The 22,446-nt window shown below is 38.9% G+C and overlaps 3 protein-coding genes across 4 annotated transcripts; 2 read left to right on the plus strand and 1 right to left on the minus strand.

Moving 5' to 3' along the window:
- Nucleotides 1-557: 557 nt before the first annotated feature.
- On the minus strand, nt 558-5,448 carry fuca2 (alpha-L-fucosidase 2). The gene is made up of 7 exons (XM_020627646.3): nt 5,089-5,448; nt 3,981-4,168; nt 3,494-3,833; nt 3,211-3,421; nt 2,718-2,908; nt 2,287-2,395; nt 558-1,580 (listed from the first exon to the last, which is right to left on the minus strand). The coding sequence occupies exons 1-7, from the start codon at nt 5,277-5,279 to the stop codon at nt 1,443-1,445; spliced, it is 1,368 nt and encodes a 455-aa protein (XP_020483302.2). The 5' UTR covers nt 5,280-5,448; the 3' UTR covers nt 558-1,442.
- A 117-nt stretch (nt 5,449-5,565) lies between these two features.
- LOC109978113 (putative deoxyribonuclease TATDN3) lies at nt 5,566-8,377 on the plus strand. Of its 2 annotated transcripts, none has more exons than XM_020627649.3 (10): nt 5,566-5,693; nt 5,778-5,810; nt 5,895-5,968; nt 6,062-6,146; nt 6,691-6,753; nt 6,862-6,971; nt 7,140-7,195; nt 7,279-7,391; nt 7,686-7,766; nt 7,999-8,377. In XM_020627649.3, exons 1-10 carry the CDS (start codon nt 5,640-5,642, stop codon nt 8,140-8,142), a joined length of 813 nt encoding a protein of 270 aa, XP_020483305.2. In that variant the 5' UTR covers nt 5,566-5,639; the 3' UTR covers nt 8,143-8,377. The 2 variants fall into 2 exon arrangements, with proteins under 2 accessions (XP_020483305.2, XP_020483310.2); XM_020627654.3 differs by having other exon boundaries at nt 7,689-7,766.
- Nucleotides 8,378-10,641: 2,264 nt separating this feature from the next.
- Nucleotides 10,642-22,207, plus strand: coq8ab (coenzyme Q8A, genome duplicate b). Its single transcript, XM_020627796.3, has 15 exons — nt 10,642-10,917; nt 11,251-11,396; nt 12,699-12,977; nt 13,112-13,178; nt 15,505-15,576; nt 16,826-16,951; nt 18,543-18,628; nt 18,716-18,856; nt 18,945-19,026; nt 19,097-19,190; nt 20,193-20,334; nt 20,588-20,695; nt 20,818-20,883; nt 21,285-21,371; nt 21,764-22,207. Exons 2-15 carry the CDS (start codon nt 11,268-11,270, stop codon nt 22,055-22,057), a joined length of 1,773 nt encoding a protein of 590 aa, XP_020483452.1. The 5' UTR covers nt 10,642-10,917; nt 11,251-11,267; the 3' UTR covers nt 22,058-22,207.
- Nucleotides 22,208-22,446: the final 239 nt, after the last annotated feature.

Genomic DNA, 22,446 nt, shown 5'->3' on the forward strand with positions numbered 1-22,446 from the left:
CTCATATGGCTCCCAAGTTACAATGGGCTGAAATGACAGAAGTGTTTAACGGGAAATAAAATGCGGTAGTGGATGACTCTAAACAAAATGCCATTTGCTTTTTTAACAGTTTAAACAGGCCAATTAAGAGGAGAAAAGTGCTGGGGTACTGGTGATGCAGTGGTCGCAGTGGTTGGGGCGCGCGCACCATGCATGGAGGCTGTGGTCCTCCAAGCGGGCGGCCTGGGTTCGAATCTGACCTGTGACTCCTTTCCTACATGTCATTCCATACTCACATACATACACCTGATTTCCAGCTCTGTCCACATGTCCTATCTCTCATATAAAGGCACAAATGCCAAAAAATAAAAAAAAAATCTTTTCGAGGAGAAACTTACATAATGCTTTCATAAATCAAACATCTACAGCAGGAGGACTACACTGTAGTTGCGCAAGAAACACACTGATCCAAAATAGAACCTGAGAAATTAGTTTAATTGTTAAATCCCGAGGTCATACTATTTGAGATAATCTTTGCATTAAACTAAGTGTCCCAAGGTGAAGAAAATACAACCAAATCCTATAAGAAAGCATGATTTATTTTTGGAATGTGCAATTTTCCCCCTACATGCATACTTATAGAAAAAAAGAAAAAGAAACATGGAGCATCAAAGGTTCATTTATGTGATTCAAACATTCCTTCACATTCTAAACACACTTTATCATTTGATGAATTCTGCAGACTGCAGGAACATTTATTTAACATGTAGGTTTAATGAAAAGTAATTTCAAGGAAGTATACTGAACCCTTAAGGGACGTGGAAATACTTCTATTACTTTTGATGTCGACTAGATAGGCGATAAAAAGTGTGTTGGGGATGAATCTCCTCTTCAACAGTGGAATCTCTGACATGTGATGTTGTCATATAAGAGAGATTGGAGGAAGGTTTTCGTATTTTTGATATAAAGTTGCATATAGCTTAGAATTTTCCAAATATTAAGTGTAGTTTGGCATGAAGGTAATCGAATTGGCTCATGGATTGTTTTGTGTAGTACTCTGCTGGCTTGAGAAACGCTGGGTGTGATTCATGGACAAGCTATTAACATTCTTAATAAAAGTGTACAGCGATGTTGTTGTTTTCTCTTTGATGACCAGGTTAAAAAAAACATTAACTTCAAAAATGCAGAAAAATTCAAAATAATTTCTACAAAAGCTCAATATTTTTTGCATTCAGGCTGTTTCTGGTTTTAAAAAATAACGACTTACATTCTTAAACGCAGTAACATTGAGCTAGACTTCAATCACAAGAGTTAAACAAATAACTTTGTGATGTGTTTCTTTTTCCAGACCTAGAAAAAGATCATTTTTTATATCGTAATAGTCTATTAAAAAATGTCCATATAAAAAGTGTGGGTTCTTTTCTCAGGCCTGCAGCTCCGTCTCTTCTTCATGTGAGCTGGTTTTAAGTGGCACCTGTCAGCCTCAGTGTCCAGGCCCACTGGCATGGCATCTGTCTGAAGGACAGCTGGGGCAGGAAGACCCGCAGTCCGCTGGGCTTTACAGGCTCCCAATGCACGGACCCGTGACCGACGAGCTCCACCTTTTTAAGAACAAAAACAACACGAGGACCAGGTTGGGATGTTGACAGAAAGGGTGAAAAAAAGAGTTTAGTCCTCTGTGCACGATTAGTCAAGAGTTAGACCAAATACATGAAGGCTTTAAATACAGACATGTAATTTATTGATCTGCTACCTTAAGAGCCATGAATGGATTCAAGTGTACCTTTAAAGTCATTTTTAAGGCTATAGTATGTAATGGGTTATATTTTGGTGTTTTTGGTTATTGTTAATGATTATATTATATGTATTTGTATCTGTTCATGTTTTCTGATCAGTGGGACGGGGAGCTGAGCTGGGTTTCTGTATTTTCTTGTTGATCGCTGTTCTTTTGCTCACTGTGATTACTTTGATAGTGGCTGTTTTTGAAACCACCTACTACATAGTAACAAACACAGCATGTAGTATGAACTGCATACTACATACTTTGTTCGACAGTAGAAGTATGCCAGGCCCGGCTAAGCTGGTTTCGTGTCTTGGAATGCGGGCGTAAACAAAACCCAGCTGACTGCTGAAACTACAATGTCATTGTGTAAAAGTTACATACAGTTGCTTTAACCAGATTCATTAAAAAGGAGTTTAATGTGTTTGATAAATCAATATAAAAAATGTCTGTTTAAAGCAGTATATTCTACTAAAAAGCCTTTTTCTTAAATGTCAATAAGCTTAAAGCTCGACCTTTTGTCTTACCTGAGTCTGTCCTTCTGTCACATCAGGTTCACTCAGGATCACAGATCCATCCATAGGCCACTCCAGTAAAATGGCAAAGATCCGCTTTTCCTGTGGTCTACAAGTGTACCTGTTAATGACAAAGCCCATTCAAGTAAAAAGTCGCTCATACAGTTTTTATAAATAGAATGATTTCCCTATTACCTTATCTGATCTTATTCATTATTGGCATTAGAGAGGAGTCACCCTGCTACCACAAACCCCCCCCCCCAAAAAAGTGATTAATAAAATCACCTATCATGATCGCTACATTCACAAGTTACATTACACTCCCTAAATACCAGTCATGTACATACCTATTTTCTGGAAAGAACGTTATCAACTCAATAAATTCTTAAATTATCTCCAGGCGGAAGAGACACACTTCATTGGCCATTACAATGAGCACCCACCAGACGTTAGGCGTGACGCTGTCATTCTGGGCCCTCCATGCTGTTGTGTTGTAAATCGCCTCCCCGTTGACTTTCAGCCACTGACCCATCTGTCTCAGACGCTCCTCAAAGATCGGAGCGATCCTTCCATCGTGTGTGGGGCCGACGTTCATCAGCAGGTTTCCCCCACAGGACACAGTCTCCACCAGAGTCTGAAAAACACATACTGTATCTATAAGAGTGAAAGACGCTGCCTATGGATGTTTCACCATAATACATCATTTCAGGTTCATAAAGTAAAGTTATTCCAGGAAGGACACTATTGAAAATACTCTAACATTGTTTTACTACACAAAGATTTGTGAACAGCTGGAGGGCTGCGCTCCACCAGAGTTAATATAGCTGAAACTTTTAGAGTAGCTTAATGTAAGATATATCATTTGAAATAAAAAAAAATGTTTTGTCTAATGAAGTGGAAGCTTGAAAAAGTTGACAGGTAAAAGACAACTCTTACTGCTACGATCTGCTCGATGGTGAGGTAGTCACTCAGGGCGGCATTTCGTCTGTAGCCCCATGACTTTGTGTCGATGGTCATGCAGTTCTCCCATTTGTGTTTGAGCAGGTGTCCAGGCTGGTAGCGATCAGCACAGGTGTAATATCCACCGTGCGTGCAGATGGAACCATAGCCCCAGCGATCATTTGTCACCACTGTGTCTCGAACAGGACTGTGAAGGAATAAGATGAATCATCCTAATGAATCATAAACTTACTGTCTAAATGAAATCTTACTTGATTACCTGTCGTTATAGAGCCAGGCTAAGAAACCTGTGCTGTTCCAGTACTTATCTGGTGCGTCTCCGTCCCCATCTGACCACAATATCTCTGGTTTGTATTTGACAACGAGCTCATACAGCTCAGGAAGCGTTTTACTGGTAGGAAAGTAGTTTGTCGTGAACACATTGGCAGCGTCCAGTTCAAAGAGTGGATTAAACCACTCAAAGAGAGAGTGATAGAGTCCTAAACGCAGGTCACTGTTGCCACGAAGGGCGCTCGCCACTTCATCTACCAGATCTCTTTTTGGTCCGACATCCACAGCGTTCCAGTTCCAGGAGTTCTTTGAGCCCCAGAGTGTGAAACCTGGGGAATATGTGGATAACAAAGTTCATCTTCTGCATGTCTGAGGGGATGAACAAAGCACTTCAACTACTCAATGTGAAATTAAAACTACATTCTTTTAGTGTTTTTGCTGCCAACAACAAGAGGGAAACAAGGTGTAGATCATACCTTCATGGTGTTTTGTCGTCAGGACAATGTACTTCGCCCCTGACGAGGCAAAGATGTCCGTCCATTCTTCGGCATCAAAGAACTCCGCGGTGAACTGAGGTGCAAAGTCTTGATACTTGAAGTCTGGGGGATAATTACGCTGCATAAAGTCAACGTACGGCTTTAGTTTTTGCTTCTGCCAGTACCACCTGGAACACAAAACAAATGCAAGGTAAGCTGTGTTTAATAAAATAAAAATAAATGTTACCATGTGACAAAAATAATAACTTTATAACTGCATGTTTGCAAAGTTATTTAACATTTAAATCGATCATTAAACAAAAGCATGTAATAATAACCCAAACAAGGACAGATACACGGGGTAAACAAAATTGGAGTAACTGCTATAGGCTGAGGGATCATCATGGTGATGACTGAGAACTATTTTTTTTTCCCCTCTAAAAGCCTTCCCCAGTCTTTTTGTGATGTTATCATTAAGGCTGAACAATAATTCCCAATTGTATTGGTATTGCAATATGAGCATTTACAACAAACACATGGCAAAGGTTTGAATTTATCACCATAAATAAGAAGAAAATATTTGATAAGTAATCAAGCAATGTTTTTTTTTTTTTTTTTTTCACTCAGCACAGTCTATGTTTTGAATGAAGGCCTGTTTAACACAGTGAAGCTCGGATACAGCTTTGAAACAGTCAGATGAAGCTCATGTGAGTTATAATCGCCTACCCTAAGATTCATTTGTGCCAGTTTAGTGCTGAAAAAAAAGAAGCTTTTTTTTGGATTTGTTGGGAATTCAAGAGAAACATATTTCAAAGAGCTATATATAAAATGCCAATACATATTCCTCAATATTAGTGTATTTATCCCATTTCATATCAATGCTTAAACAATATTATTGCACATCACATTTTATATCGTGCAGTGCTAAGATAAAAAATATATATATATAGTTTAGTAAAGCCTACATAAACTCAGTGCACTTATTTTGTAGTAGGCTTACAAATGTAATATTATTGAGTGTCCAGCTGTCCCAAGAATCTGCATGTGTAAAGTCGAAGTTTAGTGCTTGTGTTGTGTTCATTAATTGAAGTCTGGAACAAAAGCTCACCAAAACCACTCGCTTCCGAAGCTGGGGACCGAAAAGACCCCCCAGTGTATGAAGATGCCGAACTTTGCCTGATCGAACCACTCTGGAAGCGGCCTGGAGTCGATGGACTTCCAGTCCGGTTCGTATTTTGCTCGACTGGTGCCAACTACCAGAAGCATCACTGGAATGAAAAGCGCGGATAAACATCCCATTTCAGGTCAAATTAACCCAAAACGATGGAGGGAACTGGACGGATATCGCACTGATTTGACGCTAAAATTTCACATTTGAAAGTGCAAGCAATCAAATCAGACGGAAACATGACAATTAAAGGTAACATGAACAGGCTTTGAGTCTTCTGAGAGGGGGGGGGGGGGTGTGTTGCATTCGTTGACCGCAGGTGAACCGGTGACCGCTCAACCAATGAGATGTAATGGAACGCCACCGCACCGGGCGACGCTGCGTTCCAAATCTTGCGCTCCCGTTGTTGGTGTGTACGCATGCGCAGTCTCTCTCTCTCATTCCGGAAGAAGGTACAATGTTTTGGCTTCTGAAAGCTGAATCGTGCACACATGCGTGGCTACGTTGACTGTCACTGTCATATCTCCGCGAGGGATTTTGACAAGGTATGATCACGCATTTAAGAATACAAGTGGATATTTTTATTTTGGATTAATTTATTATGTTTTAACTTAATTGTTGTGTTTTAGGACATCGATGAGGTGGTTGAAAATTCCAAAAAGGTAAGCCGTCTTTTATTACAGTTTGTGAGAGTAGTTTCAAAGAATACTATTGGTGACACGTTTCTTTGCTCTGTTGCTTCCTAGGCTGGGCTGTTGGCGCTGTTAGCAGTGGCCGAGCATGCCGGAGAATTTGAGAAGATTGTTGAGTTGTCACAGAGGTCGACTTAACTATCCTCCACAGGGTCATCACACCAATATTAATAAATGTCCTTTATGTGTCTCTGTGTAATGACATTTACACTTTTCTCCAGGTTTCCAGGTTTTATCTTCCCCTGCCTGGGTGTTCACCCTGTTCAAGAAGTGTCCCCAGAGCAACAGAGGGGGGCTTCTCTGCAGGTAGGGTCCTGTTTTAAAGGGTCAGTTCACCCAAAGTAGAATTAAAATATATATATTTTTTTGTGTGTTACCAAATTTGTATTATCATTAAATAATACACTTCTCCTCAGAAACACTGAAGACATTGTCAGTACTCTATAAAATGACATCCAAAAAGTAACAGGGTAATTGTTCCTAGAGAAAGATTAGCTCCTGGATTTGTTCCAATACTGCATACTTACTTATACTTCAATCCCACAGTGTTGGGATGGTGGCAGAAATCTCAGCGACAGATATATTTAAATCCCAGACAACGTGGCGAGGGGGAGGCTTCTTTTTTTTTTTTTTGTGGGTGTAATTTTGGTGAATTTTAACATCTGTCATGTTGTAGATAAGTCATTTAGTCATTTAGTCATTAAGTCAGACTCCACAGCTGAAATCCTCCATCAATCCAAAAGTAACTTGTTGCATAGAACTCCTTCTACCTGTCTTTGCAAGGTCTAAACAACATTTAGGATGTTGTTTTCCGACTTTTTTGTTGTTGTTGTTGTTGTTGTTGTTGCAGGATCTAGATGCTGCTTTACCGATAATACAGAAATACAAAGACCACCTTGTGGCCATTGGGGAGGTAATTATTCAACATCTCTGGTTGTAATTAGTCAATAATCGTTTGCTGTCCTGTCGTTCTTTTGCTTTGAAGACAACTGTTCTGTCTGTTTTGCATGTATTGTTTTAGGTTGGTTTGGATTTTACACCCAGATATGTCAGCTGTGACTCTGATAAAGAGAGCCAAAGACAGGTCCTCATTCGTCAGGCACAGATCGCTAAGGAGCTGGATCTCCCTCTGTGAGTCTCACTGTTCGACTTTAGACTATACATCCAAGATGATATGTAAAGATTATAAACCTTTGTTTCAACAAAAAAAGGGATTATTCCAACAAAGCTACATTGATACTGAAAAGGGAATACTACACTACTATTCATGTTAGATACATGTTTATGTTTTATTTATAGAAATGTTCATTCAAGATCTGCAGGAAGACCCACCATCCATCTCCTGAAGGAACAGGGTACAGTTTAGATTCCTTACCTGTTGCTATACTCTTTCTCTAGTGTTTGGGATAACGCTGCAATACATCTTGTTCGCCACTAGGTGTCGAAAAAGCCCTACTTCATGCTTTTGATGGGAAACCGTCTGTTGCCATGGAGGGAGTGAAGGCTGGGTATTTCTTTTCTATCCCCCCATCCATAATACGGAGTGAACAGGTACAGCAGAGTGTATGATATTAATATCAATATGTTGTATCACATCCCAGCCTGTTTTTAAAGATTCTCCTCAGTTACACAAACATACTGTACACTTTCAGCAGTACTTATATTATCTTTTGTCCTTTATGTGTAAGAAGACATAGGTGTATATTTTATATATATTTTCCTGTTTATGACAGAATTGACAGTGAAGTCAACTAAACCCTGCTCATAATGTCTCATAATTTTGTTGTTTCTATAGTTGAATGTTAATGACTTAAGATGGGTTGTGTTGTGAATTTTTCCACCAAGAAGCAGAAACTTGTGAAACAGCTGCCATTAGAGAACATCTGTCTGGAAACAGATTCACCTGCTCTTGGGCCAGAAAAGCAGGTAAAGTCATTTTCCCCTCAGATTATAAATATGAGTGTCATTAAAAATATTTTATGACTGTATTAGCCTTTTGTTCCAATTAGCATTGAGGACAACTTTCTGCTGTGCCTTCCAGGTTTTTGTATTTTTGTGAGACACAGAATCTGTTTCACTTTTTGAAATTATAATACCTTAAGACGTCCTTCACTGTGTTCTCTTGTTACATCCTTCTTGCTGTGTGTCCTGATTGCAGGTGAGAAATGAGCCCAGAAACATCTGTATCTCTGCTGAGTACATCAGCAAGATTAAAGGAGTGCCGCTGCAGACGGTGATGGAGGTAACCACACAGAACGCCCTCCGACTCTTCCCAAAGATAAAGACCGCCATCAGACCCTGACAAAGATCTATAAACTCACGTCATCTGGCTGGAATGTTTTAAAATGATATGTCCAACTAACTTGATGTGGGAGTCTGATTGAACCAAGATGCCACGAAGTGTAAGAAAATAAAAAAAATCACAGTTTCAGAGGAACGCATTTTAAAGAGTATGTGGACAGTAGAACTGTACTTGAAAGCTGAAAGACATTTATTTATCTCCCTTAAATCTTAAATAAAGGAAGAAGAGAGAACTATTTACCACACAACTTGTACATTTCTCTTGTAGGTGATGAATCTCAAACATCCAGCATTACAAAAACAACAGCTGATATCAACTTCAGTTGGATGTCATGTTGAGTCAAAATGATAACACATATCTTCCTTTTTATGACCCATCTACTGATCTAAGTAGAGCACTGATATCAATGAGTTCAATAATTTACCTGGACACTTTCATGACATATTTCAGTGTTATGTTTCCTTCTTTTTTATTAAAGTGTTTTATAATTTACTTAACATCATATACTATAACCAGTCTGACCCCAAATCACCCAGACTTCACAGCTACAGCTTTATAGAGTGTTGCTGCCTTCAAGTCCTCCTCTTATGATGGTGATTTAGATCTTTGTGTTTCACAGTGAACTGCACATGTTTATGTTTATACATCTTATTGACATCAATGTAGGAAACAGGTGAGAGAAATATGAAATTAAGCGTCCTTGGTTTCTAAGTTATTATTATTATTATTATTAAAGAAAGGGAAGTTTACAAGATAAGACCAGGTATGTTTTTTTTCTAAGCTGTCAGTGTCTCAAAATAACTTCTATTTTTAAATATAAAAATAAATCCAGGTTACTTTTTATGATCTTTTTATTCATTTTATTTATATCGTTTTTTAAAGTATTTTTTTATAGTTTTAATATAGGAGAAATATTTGAAAATATTTTAATCCTTTTTATGTAAAGCTTACTTTAATTTATTTAATAATACCTTTGCTTATACTTTCCATTATTTAATTATACTATAGTTAATACATTTCACTTTTTAAAGTCTCAAAAATCTTTATTTTAACATCAGTATGACTTTAAATTCAAGAGAAACAAAGAGAACTGTTAGCAGCTTTAAGGATGGGCTTAAAAACCCATTCTTCTGCTAAACCAGCTGTGTAATGGGGAAGGGTTGTTTCTCACTTACAGACTCGTCTGCATATCATTTTTCAGTAACCCTGGAGAATTAGCCACAGAGTGTATGATGCCATTCCTTCAGGCGCAAAGACCTCCACCCACTTCAGTCTCCCTATCCAAACCCAGCTGACTCACCAGAAGGAAAAATGTGTTCCTCACTACATCCTCAAAATAATACTAGAAACATACTACATGCCCTGTTTAAGGGTTTTATAACTGATATGAACAAGACAGTCTAGGTGATTCCTCCTAAATACCTAATGATGAATAAAGTGAAGAAGTGTCCATTAGAATTAGTCATAAATATTAACCTGCAGGTTTTTTTTTTAAATTAGACCATAAAGTGATTATCATGCCAATCACTTTAAGGTCTAATTTAAAAAAAGCGACATAAACACAAACTGTTTTTGTTTTTTTTGTGAGGACCCCCCAGAATCGGTATTAGACCTTTTTTGGCTTTGTACGCACATTAAAAAAAATCTGGCAAGACTTCAGTAATGGACCTAACGCCATGGACCTTGTCTTTTAGAGACTTTGCCTTGTTGTGAGAGAAGACTTAGACTTAGACTTAGACTTTCTTTATTGTTTGTTAAATGTCTTTTAGAGACTTTGCCTTGTTGTGAGAGAAGGTAGTATTTTGTTTCCACTGAAACCCAAAGAAAAGAAGATAAAACATTTTTTTTGTAGTTAATTGATTCATTTTACTGGCAAAATGATTTTGTTTCACAAATGTTAATTAAGTAAAAAAAAAAAAAAAATCCTATTTATTTTCTTAAAGATGTTGAAGACTATATAAAACGTATACATAAATCTGAAAACAAAAAAGCTATTAAAGTCCTGAACAAATGTACTACACTCAATATGTTTATGTAACAAACATTGCCCTGGCTATTCTGTCTCCTGTTGTTGCTCTTTTTATATCGCTCTTGTATCCTGTGTACTTTGTTTTATTACTTTATTGCAATGATCACACACAGTCATCATGCTGGATAGTTGTTTCTTTAAAATGCATTGCAAAATATACTCATTCTGTAAATGAAGAACACAGCCAAAAGACGGCACATAAACTCAACTGCACAACAGAAGAACAGATAATGACCAAGAGGAAAAACTAAAATGGAAAAATAATAATAGTAAATAATGATAATGAGACCATACATACATGCTTAATTTCCAGTAAAGCATATTTAAACAAATAAATTTCATTATATCTATGAGTTTTAAGAAAAATCCGGATGATGGTGTCCCATAAATGCATCATATGTGCACTTCACGGACCGCCCTGCGCGGCCACGTCAGTATTCACGCAATCTCTGTGGAGAGACTGACAGTCCGTCCAACCAGTGCGGAGGTTTGTTGTGGTCCGGAGCTAGCGGCGGAGCTCTGCCTCATTGGTCCGCCTTCGCTGAACTTCCCCCCCGGGGTCGCCTCGGGAGAAAAGGAGCGTGTCCTTTAGAGTGTCGCCCGTCTCGCTGCCTCCGTGGAGTTTCAGTGTTTACATGAAAGTGTGTCAAGTCAAATCAAGGTGAAGGGCTGCTGGTGATAAATACATCCCGCACGATGCTCAGTGTGTGCTCACACAGATGAGACGACTTCTGTTACACATTTGGGTGAGTAGCATTTCAACTTTTGTCACTTTTATTCATTCTCATTTGGAGTCTTGATTCAGTGTTTTGGGCTTTCTGTTTGTTTTAAAACGTTTCAGTTTGCACGGCGTTTTTTTCTGTTTGCTCTCTTATCACACAGGCAGCCATGTCAATATGCACCTTTATCAGTATTTGTTAAGGTTGTATTTCCCAAGCATGCTGTGGATATGGAGTCTCGTTTGATCCCTCAAGCATGGGAACATAAAACTGATGGCCAGACTCCACAGCTGAAATCCTCCATCAATCCGAAAGTAACTTGTTGCCTAGAACATCAACTCCTTCTACCTTTGTTTGCAGGTCTAAACAACACCACAATGACAAGTGACATCGTGGTCTGGAGGGGTCTGACTTGGATGAAGCAGGCGGCCAGCAGAGTCCCACCAAGCAGCCTGAATGGGAACCAGAGGGTGCTAAACTTCCATCATGCCAGCGGACCAGAGAGGGTGAGCTACTCAGACGAGATTTGGCAGTTAAACAGCTGCAGAGCGGGATAGAGTTTCACAAACATGCAACCCAGATACCTTCTGTGTCTGTTTCTGCCACCATCACCTCATCAACGCAACAACAATAGTAAGTTGTGAGGAGGAGGATGCTTGGACTAGACGACTTGTATGGAGTTTTGAAGATCCATAACGGTCTTTAATTCTGAAGGAGAAAAAAAAAGACACATTTTCAACAGGGAAGAACATCTTTTCAAACATTTGGGCAAATATTTCTCCAACTTTTTGGCTTGTGAGCCCTAACAGTAGAAGTAGAGAAGTAGTCTACTTGTGTCCTTGTTTCATCTCACACAGATCAGAATCAGAACAATATTTTACCAAACAAATGTATGCAAGATTTTGGATCACAATGGTTCTTGTGCTTGTTTGGCTTTTGACCATTTTGCTAAAAACATTGACAGGGTACTAAAATGCAACTGAAGCCACACTTTTCTTAGATAAACTGCATTTTTGGGACAGTACTTATTTTCAGACCTTACTGAGGGTAGGCTTCTCCTGAAACTGAAAAATTGTTCTGCAGGATGTTGGCATGGGACAAATCTACAAACCTATGGTTTAAGATTGCTCAAATTTAGTAAGAGATCCAATCCCAGTGTGATCGAGGTCATGCATAATCACAACTTTGTAATCTGATATGAGGTGTGTTTTGTATGAGGTGTTATGGAATGTTTTCTGCTAACATGTCAGTAAGAAACAACATGTCACATCATGTCCAAGTTGTAAGTGTTGGCCACTACATCAAGTCAAGCCCTATATCTGTGCATTACGTTGAACAAGAAGCCATGTTAGTATGTCCTAGAAATGCCTTCATTTATTTTGATAATGGAGAGATGTTTTAGTCATTTCTTAAGGAGTAGTTCGACACCTTGGAGACACCATGCTGACATCTTTACTGTAAATATACTCCAGCAAGACACTGGTTTGCTTAGCTTAGCATAAAACCTGGAAACGGGGGTAAGCAGATAGCTGACCTCTGGCTGATGGAAGCAAAATGCACATACAAACGGCATTTTTACTGTTCTTCACTCATTTTTTGATTCCACATGTTAACAAGTTAGCTTTATTAGGTGATGTAAGCTGATTTTGAATGATTTTACTTTTACTTACTCAGACATGAACGTTGTATTGATCTTCTTATCTAATTCTGGACATGAAAAGAAATAAATGTAAGATAAAAATATGTTGAACCAGTCCTTTAATTTCCACTCATACACTCATATGAATTATGTTTTTTTTTTCTCTCAGGAGACATTCAACAAGCAGCAAAAAGTCTGCGTCACAGCAGCGCACTTTCACAGATATTCAACAGTTAGAGCTTGTCTCAGTACATGTTTCATTGGAGCTGTCAGTGGAGGACACAGCACCAAACGTCTGAAGCACCACAGGAGCTGGTCAAGCCCGTTGTTCTGTGGACATGCACGATCATTTACCCAGGACAACTCCACAGTGGGACGGCTCACTTCAGATGGCATCGATAAAGAAGGAAACCCCAAGAAAACAGACAACAAGCAACATAAGCAAGTGGTAAGACCTTTTCTTTTTTTATTTAAAAAAAAAAACATCAATTCTTCTTGTTTCTATGGTTTGCTTTGAACATTACATTGGGAGGTTTTATTTGTATTTTGTCCTTCAAGTTGAGTTATTTTCTTGTGTGTCAGCTCAGTGAAAGAGCCAGAGAGAGGAAGGTTCCTGTCACACGGATAGGAAGGCTTGTGAATTTTGGAGGTAAGTTGTATGTTAACTTGTCATTTTGCATCAGCCAAAGAGAAGTGACAGTTAATATGAACTCGGTTACATTACGGCTTTAATCCTGAAAGCATAAATGACAGGACTTTCATAGATAACGTTCAAATATATAAAAGAATCAAAGTAAGTTAATTTTTTTTAGCGATGTCAAACAATTACATTTTTTTTTAATCTCGATTAATCGCTAGATTTCAGCAGTTAATCATGATTAATCACTTGTTTTGATTGCATGTTTGAAATTCCATTATTTCAGGGGCGCTGGTAGCCTAGTGTTTAGTGTGTGCTCCCCATGTCTGGAGGTCATAGTCCTCCATGTGGGCGGCTCCGGGTTCAAGTCCGACCTGTGGCTCCTTTCCCGCACGTCATTCCCCACTCTCTCTGTTCCTGATTTCTGACTCTATCCACTGTCCTACCTTTGAAATAAAAGTATAAATAGCCCCAAAAATAAACCTTAAAAAGAAGAAAGCAATTCTATTAATAATATTTTATTATATTTAATATAAATATCTTCAGGAATTGTTTTTTATTTTTTTGTTCTGTCTTGAGCGGAGTGTAATTTACTTGCTATCTGAATTCATTTCTGCTTTTATTTTGAAATGAAGTAAGGACCTTGTGTTGGATTGAAGGTTACAGCATTAACTTAACCACAGAAAGATAAACTCGTTACTGAAAACAGCTAAAAGGAACCATAAAAAAGTTAAATGTTTGTTGTCCTAAAGTGGATATTGGTTTTGACTCGTCAGCTGAGCTGTCTGAAAGTTTTTTTAAAAGTGAAATGAGACATTCAAAGATTCAGCAGTGTTGCTCTTTTGCAGAGGCTTATCCACGGTGCGCCATAATTAATCGCGATTATCTAGTTAATGCTGACATCCCTGATTTTTTTTGTTTGATTGGTGCATGCTCGATGTCTCATGTCTTAACATTCAGTTGATATCTGCTTCTGCCATTTTTTTCTGCTTTTGTGTTGTGCTTAATCTCAGATTTATTTTCCGTTGTAATGCTCCCCCGTGGAGTGGTTTACGTTCCTTCTAATTCACCATGACTCATCTTTTAACAAATGTGTTGAAATGGTTTCCTTCCTCATAGAAAAGTTATCAAGACAGATTTTTTGAAGCCATTGTAACCGACCCTTTAAACATCCATGTTCTTCATTTTCCATGTCTTTCCATGGCTGCATTGGCTTCAGTGAAATGAACCTTCTTTAAAATGTAACTTTGAGCCTGTTCTTATTGGTCATTTTCTCTCAACGATTAGGATTCTCCTACATGGTCTGAACCGGTTTTCTTTATAAGCAATTAGTTGATCAATTTAGTAGTTTTTTAAGCACATCCCCTCTGTTTGTTTCTAAACTAACCCAATGATTACCTAGTTACCTCTTTTTTTTAAATTAAAATAAAGTCCACAAGAATCGGACATTGAAGCTAACTTGAAATATTACATTGGCTCGGGAGTTCCTCACTTAACTTCTGACTTTTTTTAAAGAAGTTATGCAAAGAAGTTTTTACAAATAACACAGGCTTACTTCCTCCAGAGCAGCAAGGGCTCATGGGAGGCCGTGGTTTAACTCTGCAGGATGTCAGCGGTGCAGTTTATTGAACTGAACATGAATTTAATAAAAATACATCACATGAAGTCGGTGTATTTCCTCTATAAATAGTATATTATCTTTGCTGTCTAGAAGTGTTAGAAGACGGGTGTTTATGTTATTCCTCTCGATACAGTGTCCAGTTTGAGCAACAGGTTTAATTTTAGGATTAAGCTGAGTGGTTTTGCATTGATGACCTCGGTCACCACTTTTGCTGAGCCGGGGTCGGACAGAGGGGGGAGTGCTGACGCCCTCCTTCACAGGACTGGGGTTACAGAGTATCAATAGCTGAGGAAATGTTTGGGGGTCCTGCCTGAGATTCTAACTAATACAAAACACGTTTCAATGTTGTCAACGAGTAGCCTTCTTCCCATCATCAGCAGCACGCTAACTTTAAGATCAGTTGTTTCTCATTCCGTGTATTAGCCTTTAATAACCCGTTAACTTTTAAAGACTCCCAAGAGAAGTCAGATCAGCTCCTGATCACTGACTGCTTTTATCACGTCTGTTTTGTCTGTAATTATTGTTGTTGTTGCTCCTATTAGATGCACAGTAAGGCATTGATCAGGTGATTCATGAATCATTTATATACTCTCAGTTGTTATTAGTAAATAGTGAGTACAAAATAAAGTGTAAACACTAAAGTTGAAAATATGTGTGTCAATTATTCACCAGAGAAAATGCATTTAGATTGCACCAACTTTTGTCTCCCCTCCTCAGGTCTGGCAGTCGGACTCGGCTTGGGGGCGATCGCTGCAGTGGCCAAGAAGAGTTTAAAACCTCAACATCAAGGTGACAATGTTTATTTTATTTTGTCTTGTGAATATAAAAAAAACTAAATTTTCTCCTTTTGCTGGAGTCCCTACATTGCCAAATGTCAAAAGGATAATGAACTATACTTGTTAACAACTGGTACAGTATCTCTTTATTTATTGATTAATGGGTGTCTCATTAGCTTCAGAAGAGATGAGTTATCTCACTGAGGTCAAAAAGTAATTATAATAATAATAATAATAAGCTGTAGTCCTCCAAGCGGGCGGTCCAGGTTCAAGTCCGACCTGTGGCTACTTTCCAGCATGTAACTCCGCTCTCTCTGTTCCTGATTTCTGACTCTATCCACTGTCCTACCTTTAAAATAAAAGCATGAAAATAACCTTAAAAAAGAAGTACTCATTTAAAAGAGCTCTAAAAGACAAAAATATATTTTAAAGGCCTACCACACCCTTTAGCCCCATTTCCACTAAGCGGTCCGGTTTGGTTCTGTACAGTTTGGTACAGTAAACCCTGAACTTCCACAGCTAACCATATCCTGTCTTGGTAAGCAGGATGACTATAGCAGCATCAGCTTCTTCTTCTGAAGAAGAAGAACACAACACAGTTAACAAAGGGCAACATGGTGCAGAGGTCTGCTGCACAGTCAAGGTTGACCGTGGGGCCGTGTAAAAACAGCCCTAAAAATTACTTTCTCGAAATCCAAAGGATATTTTAACATGGCGCGTTCTGTGTCATTTATTACCACTGTCGCACAGGAAGTGATGATTCTTTTGATTCTTCATCCTTTAGGGACGGATCGGTACACTAAGCACCTCAACACAACACAAGGGTGGCAAAAAAGTAGGACAGTACAGATTGTTTATTTTGGTACCATTCAGAACTTTTTACAGTAGAAACACAAATCAATGCGTACCATACCGAATTGAACCGGACCGCTTGGTGGAAACAGAACTTAATGATATGAAGCCACATTATCACCCTTTAATGTCTTGTTGCTCAGATTGTATTGTAAACTACCATAAGATAGTTGGGCAAAATTGTTCATTACATTGTAAGAGTGTTTTTGTTTAGTGAACTTTTATGAAAGTTGACCACATTTTTCAAAACCATCAAACTTGAATTGTTCATGGGAAGGTCTGGTTCAAGCAGAATACAGTTTATTAAGTCAAAGAAATACTGGTGTGGACAAAAATGCAAAAACACCATAAGAATGTAATCTACAGCTGATATATGGTGGCACCTTTACTGAAGGCTGTTTGTTTTTCAGGAGATAAAAAGTCCATACTAGACTCCAGTGCCTTCCTCACCGAAGCCAACGCAGAGAGAATAGTCCGGACGCTTTGCAAAGTCCGAGGTGCTGCTCTGAAACTGGGACAGATGCTGAGTATCCAAGGTGAGGTGTCGTCAAGTTCGTGGATAAGAACCACACATTAAAACCCCCCTGTGTCAGTGTGTGTGTAAACAAAGGTTCAGCTTTTATCAGAGAACAAACAGTAAACTGACCCTCCGTCTTCACATAAAGTCTTCTACATGCTTCTGGTTCTCACTGGCAAACAAACAAGACTCGTTCACCAACAGGGAAATGTCATCGGCTAAAATAAACCTCCAGCCAGCTGGACACAATAAGTGCCATTCCTGTCGAGTTATTGTAGGGCAGCCGAGGCTAAACTGACAGCGCCGTGTGTTGACTTTAACCGGCACGCTTACAGTACAAAGTGTTCTTCCTCACAGCCCCGTGTGTGCCTCAGGTTTTAGCGTTACAGTTGAGTCACAGACTTAGGCAAGGTCGTCCAATTTGTTTTGTTTTGTTTTGTTTTGTTTTGAAGGTGTGTGCAGAACCCTCAGTGATTTTTAACCCTCTCATTTCAAACACAGAGTAGCTGGAAGTAACTTACTGCAAAAGTGTTGATCAGTCATTTGTTGTTGATTAATCTTTTTTTTTTTATGTTAAGTTTAAGAATTAATTCATGACTTTAAATCCTTCTTTTTTTGTTTTATTTAATTTTTAATTTTTCCAGAGTACATTGTTGTTACAGAACAGATGAGCAAATACTGGATGCATACACAAACTACAACATTCTTATAAATGCTTTCAACTAAAATGAAAGTCTTGCATGCATTTCTCCAAGCCTTTTTCCCTGCCGCCAGCAATAAAGCTGTTTCAGTCAGACAGCTCACGTTTGGATGGTTTAAAATACAGGTGGATGCTGGTTGGGAGGCTGAGCGAGAGTGCAGGTCAGAGCTGACAGTGAAAGAGCAGAGTGAGAGACCGGAAACCTTAAATAGTACGCTAATTTTAAAGAGGTGTTGTTGGGTGAATGTGGATAATGACGCATGTCAAGTGTGAAATCAGTGCAGCTTGCAGGCAGTGCCTCATTAAGTGTCCATACTTTTTAAATCAGGGGAGATATAATTCAGGTATACATGAATGGCTATAAATCAGAGGCTGTTTTGGTGTTAAAATGGTCTGTATTGCTTTATGTATTTCTTTCCAGTAATTCTGCTTGTTTTGGCATTCCCGGAAAAGGTTGAAGTGATAGGCAGCCAGGCAGCCGTAATCTAAGGGTTGTGATTGTCATACTGTGTGCCTTCATATAGGGAGTCATGAATCCTTTTGACAGAACAGTTTCACCTCAGTCTCTATTTAGTACCGAAGCTAATCATGAGCTTGATCTCCATCTGCAGATGTTGCAGAGCTAAACCAAGACTATAAATGAAAATAACTGTGGTTTATTTTAGACATGTTTTTTGAAATCTTTTAATTTGAAAGAAACTGACTCACTTTCCTAAGACCTTTACTCCACACTAATGCCCTCATACTTTTCTATAAAGTCATTTTAGGGGTTTGTTCAAGAATTTCAGGGATCTATTAGAAACTATTCTCCCTTGAGATGTGTATGTGTTCATTTGACTGCATGCATTATACAGTAGTAAGATTCAAAGTGAGTATTTTCTCTTTCCTCTCCTTTTATCTCTAATCTCAGATGACGCCTTCATAAACCCTCAGTTGGCTAAAATCTTTGAGCGTGTTCGACAAAGTGCAGACTTCATGCCTCCTAAACAGATGATGGTACAGTATAAAGAGAGCTCTGGATATATTAAACCAAACGGTAGCAGACCGAGGTCATGGATGATTCATTGTCTCTTCTCTCTGCAGAAAGCCGTCAGCAGCGACCTCGGCCCAAACTGGAGAGACAAGCTGGAGTACTTTGAGGAGAAGCCATTTGCAGCGGCGTCCATTGGTCAGGTGCATTTAGCAAGGCTAAAGGACGGCAGAGAGGTGGCCATGAAGATCCAGGTGAGAAGAGTGTTTACACAGAGATAACACCCAGAACTATGACAAAATAACCCACGCTGAAAGGACACAATAAAATCTGTTGTTTCAGTACCCGGGAGTTGCCAAGAGCATCGACAGTGACGTGAATAATATCATGACTGCACTGAGTTTGAGCAACGCGCTGCCTGAAGGTACCATTGTTTGAGAGCGACTTATCACTTACACGATAACAGCTGTTTGACATTCATCCTTCCTTCACAGGTCTGTTTCCTGATCACCTTATTGAGGTCATGAGTCGTGAGCTGGCGCTAGAGTGTGACTACATACGAGAGGCAAAGTGTGCCAAAAAATTCCAGTGAGTTCTTTCTTAGTCTTGCAACACAAAATGACTTCTTGGGTTTTTTTCCTTTCTACTGTATTGACCTTGTTTTTCTTTGCCTTTTAATTTTTGAATTCAGAGTCATTTCTGTCTTGCGTATTTTAATATCGATGTATTTATTTTTAATGGACTGTTGTTAGCGAGACAGGTTGGAAAGGATGAAAATAATGTTGCCCTAAAATGGCAAAATTAAAAATGCTCATACTCACTTTAAAGCTGGTGAATCACATCTGGCTTTTATGGATAATATCAAGCTTAAAGCAGCAGCCTTTAGCTTAGCAAAGCTTAGCATAAAGAGTGGATACAGGGAAACCACTAGCCAGACATCGTGCACAACAAGACGCTCCACTTTTCTTTTCTTGCTTTTGAGGGCGAGATTAGAGGACTGATACGTGTCTACTGCCAGTAGGAAAAATGAAAATATTGTTTAGTCAGCATCCCTGGCTGCCCCGTAGCTTTGGTTAGCATAAATACTGCTAGCCTGACACTTTGCACAGTATCTGTATGTGTTATTTCCCCTTTTAGAAGATAGATTAGAGCAGTGATTCCCAAAAGAGGAGAACAAAGTTTAATGGGGGAAGCATGGGTTGACAAAAACGATGCACACCGTTTTTTACTGCTCGCAAAGCATGGCACAGTTTTTTCTTTTCAGTTTATTGTCACATTCAAGTTGCTGTTTTTTTTGGGGGGGGGGGGGGGGGGTTTGCAGCCAATGTGACTGACAGAGTGTTTAGTGTATGTTGGTAGATGTTGATGTGAAGAGAGGACTGACCACAGCAATGTCTGAAGAAGAATGTTTAGTTAATACCTGATGAGCGGTGGCTAGCTTCTTTTTTTTTAGTGTAGCATGACTGAAAACAGAAACTGCTAGTTTGATATTTTGCTAAATGAGACACATTACCCTTTGTAGTTGACATGTTGCTGACTTGATGAGGTCCACGTGTCTTTTTGACTTTTTTTTCTTTTTTTGTGAATCAGAGAGCTGCTGAAGGATCACCCATACTTCTATGTGCCTGATGTGATTGACCAGCTGAGCAACCAGCACGTCCTGACAACAACGCTGGTGCCCGGTTTCCCTCTGGACCAGGCCACCGACCTCTCTCAAGAGCTCCGGAATGCGGTATGACGACCATGAACCTACAGGACAGTTTACACCTGTGAGCTGCCAACATGTCGCCCGCTTTGGGGTTTTCAAAGGTCTCTGCATTTGCCAAGTCATCCTTCCAGAGTCATGTCAGCACACACACAGAGCTCCAGTGTCACTGCCCATGGTGCACCAGCTTAGAATAACAATCAGAGGTTTGTTTTTTCAGGGTTTTATATGACAATTCTTTTGTTTTTTTTCTCCATTCTTTTTTTTTTTGTTGCACTAGATTTGTGAGCAAATCTTGATCCTGTGTCTGAGAGAGCTTTTTGAGTTCAGATACATGCAGACTGATCCAAACTGGTCCAACTTCTTCTTTGATCCACAAGCTCACAAGGTCAGTTTGTCTCACTTGCAAAAATGTGCCCTTTTGGTTTTGTTATTTGTATAGTTATGTTTTGTTTTTTGTTTTTTTGTTTTTTTTTTCAGTTTACTGATGTCTATTTTTTTCATCCACAGGTGGCACTGTTGGATTTCGGAGCTACACGAGGATTTGATAAGAGCTTCACTGACACTTACATAGAGGTAAGGATATTTCAGCTCGGTGAAATAAACAGTATTTATGAATCTTATTGCAAGAATTTTGCACATTTTTGTTATAACCACATTTAATTGTCCCACTTAAAATTGTTATAACATCTAAACTTTAGCCACACAAAATTTTTCAGTCATTAGAATGAGTATTTTCCCCCTCTAATATAACATGATATGAATCCAGTCAGTGTGGAGGGGGTGGTTTTTAATTTTAACGTAAGCTATTAATGATATTATCTATATACAACATTGTTATTACAAGAGAATTTCATGTTATGACATAAGACAAATGGAAACTTGGATTCAGATGTTTTGATATGGCTGTTTTGAATAATAACTTTTATTTTTGTATTTTTTTTCACACACGTCAACCCTTTAATTTCTCTGATCAGGTTATTAATGCAGCTGCAAACAAGGACAGGGAAGGTGTTCTGCAGAAATCCAGAGAAATGAAGTTCCTCACTGGATACGAGTCAAAGGTAGGAAACTCAAACACCATTATGTAGAGTTGATCTGGTGCTGAAATGTGGGGTTGGATATCTGTGAACACGGCAGGAAACCTCAACAATGAGCAAATTTAATATATGTAGAATTAAGACACCTATGACCGTTATCGACCTCTACTGGTGACTTATAGAAACTGCATTAATAGCGAGTGAGAACTTATATTTAAATTTAAAACATAAAGAAACAGATATATTCATCCTGATAAATATGTAAAACTGAAATAATGCTGCTTCATCACTTAGTAGTTGTGAATGAGCATCAATGGTAATGCAACGTTTCTTAAATGTTTTCAGTAATTAAAAAAAAAAAAAAAAAAAAAGTTTTTGCTTGAAAGCTGGTTGACTAACTCATGTCCTGTCATAAGACGATGGAGAGCGCCCACGTGGATGCTGTGATGATCCTCGGGGAAGCCTTCTCCTCTGAGGAACCCTTTGACTTCGGCGCTCAGAGCACCACCGAGCGAATCCACAGCCTCATCCCTGTCATGCTGAGGGAGCGACTCACGCCGCCTCCAGAGGAGACGTACTCTCTCCACCGCAAGATGGGCGGCTCCTTCCTCATCTGCTCCAAACTCAAAGCTAAAATATCCTGCAAGAGCATGTTCCTGGAGGCGTACAAAAACTATTGGAAGGATGGACGCCCAGAGACGACAAAGTGAGGCTCAAGACTTTCAGAAAGGGTGTCAAAGACCAGACAATTCTGGCCTTCTTTGTAGTATTTTGAACAATTTAACTCACACATTCTTCCCTGGGAGGATATTTTTGTGCAATCTGGGCCAGATGTCTGCGTGATTAAAAACATTTGCATATCTGTGTGCTTTTATTCCATGACTCATTGTGAACAAGACTTCCATCCAGACTTAATGGAAAAAATAATGAGTGATGGTAACTTGAAACTAATGTTTAAATTAATTTGTTGATGACGATGTGCAGCCTAGAATTATGAGCCTGTATGTTTGTGAGGAGGATGAAAAATCATCTGACCAGGATTGTCAGTTGAAATAAAACTGACTGATGTTACTAAATGATTTGTTCATTTGTTTCAATG

This window comes from Labrus bergylta, chromosome 18, assembly GCF_963930695.1.
Source record: "Labrus bergylta chromosome 18, fLabBer1.1, whole genome shotgun sequence".
In the NCBI taxonomy this organism is placed as follows: domain Eukaryota; kingdom Metazoa; phylum Chordata; class Actinopteri; order Labriformes; family Labridae; genus Labrus; species Labrus bergylta.

Coding starts and splice junctions, on each gene's coding strand:
- fuca2 (XM_020627646.3), bottom strand. CDS start 5,279: ATGGGATGTTTATCCGCGCTTTTCATTCCAGTGATGCTTCTGGTAGTT. Junction 3,422..3,493: donor GCCTGGCTCTATAACGACAG/GTAATCAAGTAA, acceptor ATTCCTTCACAG/TCCTGTTCGAGACACAGTGG. Junction 1,581..2,286: donor TGACAGAAGGACAGACTCAG/GTAAGACAAAAG, acceptor GTTCTTAAAAAG/GTGGAGCTCGTCGGTCACGG.
- LOC109978113 (XM_020627649.3), top strand. CDS start 5,640: ATGCGTGGCTACGTTGACTGTCACTGTCATATCTCCGCGAGGGATTTT. Junction 6,972..7,139: donor AAGGAGCTGGATCTCCCTCT/GTGAGTCTCACT, acceptor TTTTATTTATAG/AAATGTTCATTCAAGATCTG. Junction 7,767..7,998: donor CTCTTGGGCCAGAAAAGCAG/GTAAAGTCATTT, acceptor TCCTGATTGCAG/GTGAGAAATGAGCCCAGAAA.
- coq8ab (XM_020627796.3), top strand. CDS start 11,268: ATGACAAGTGACATCGTGGTCTGGAGGGGTCTGACTTGGATGAAGCAG. Junction 13,179..15,504: donor AAGGCTTGTGAATTTTGGAG/GTAAGTTGTATG, acceptor TCCCCTCCTCAG/GTCTGGCAGTCGGACTCGGC. Junction 20,696..20,817: donor TTGATCCACAAGCTCACAAG/GTCAGTTTGTCT, acceptor TTTCATCCACAG/GTGGCACTGTTGGATTTCGG.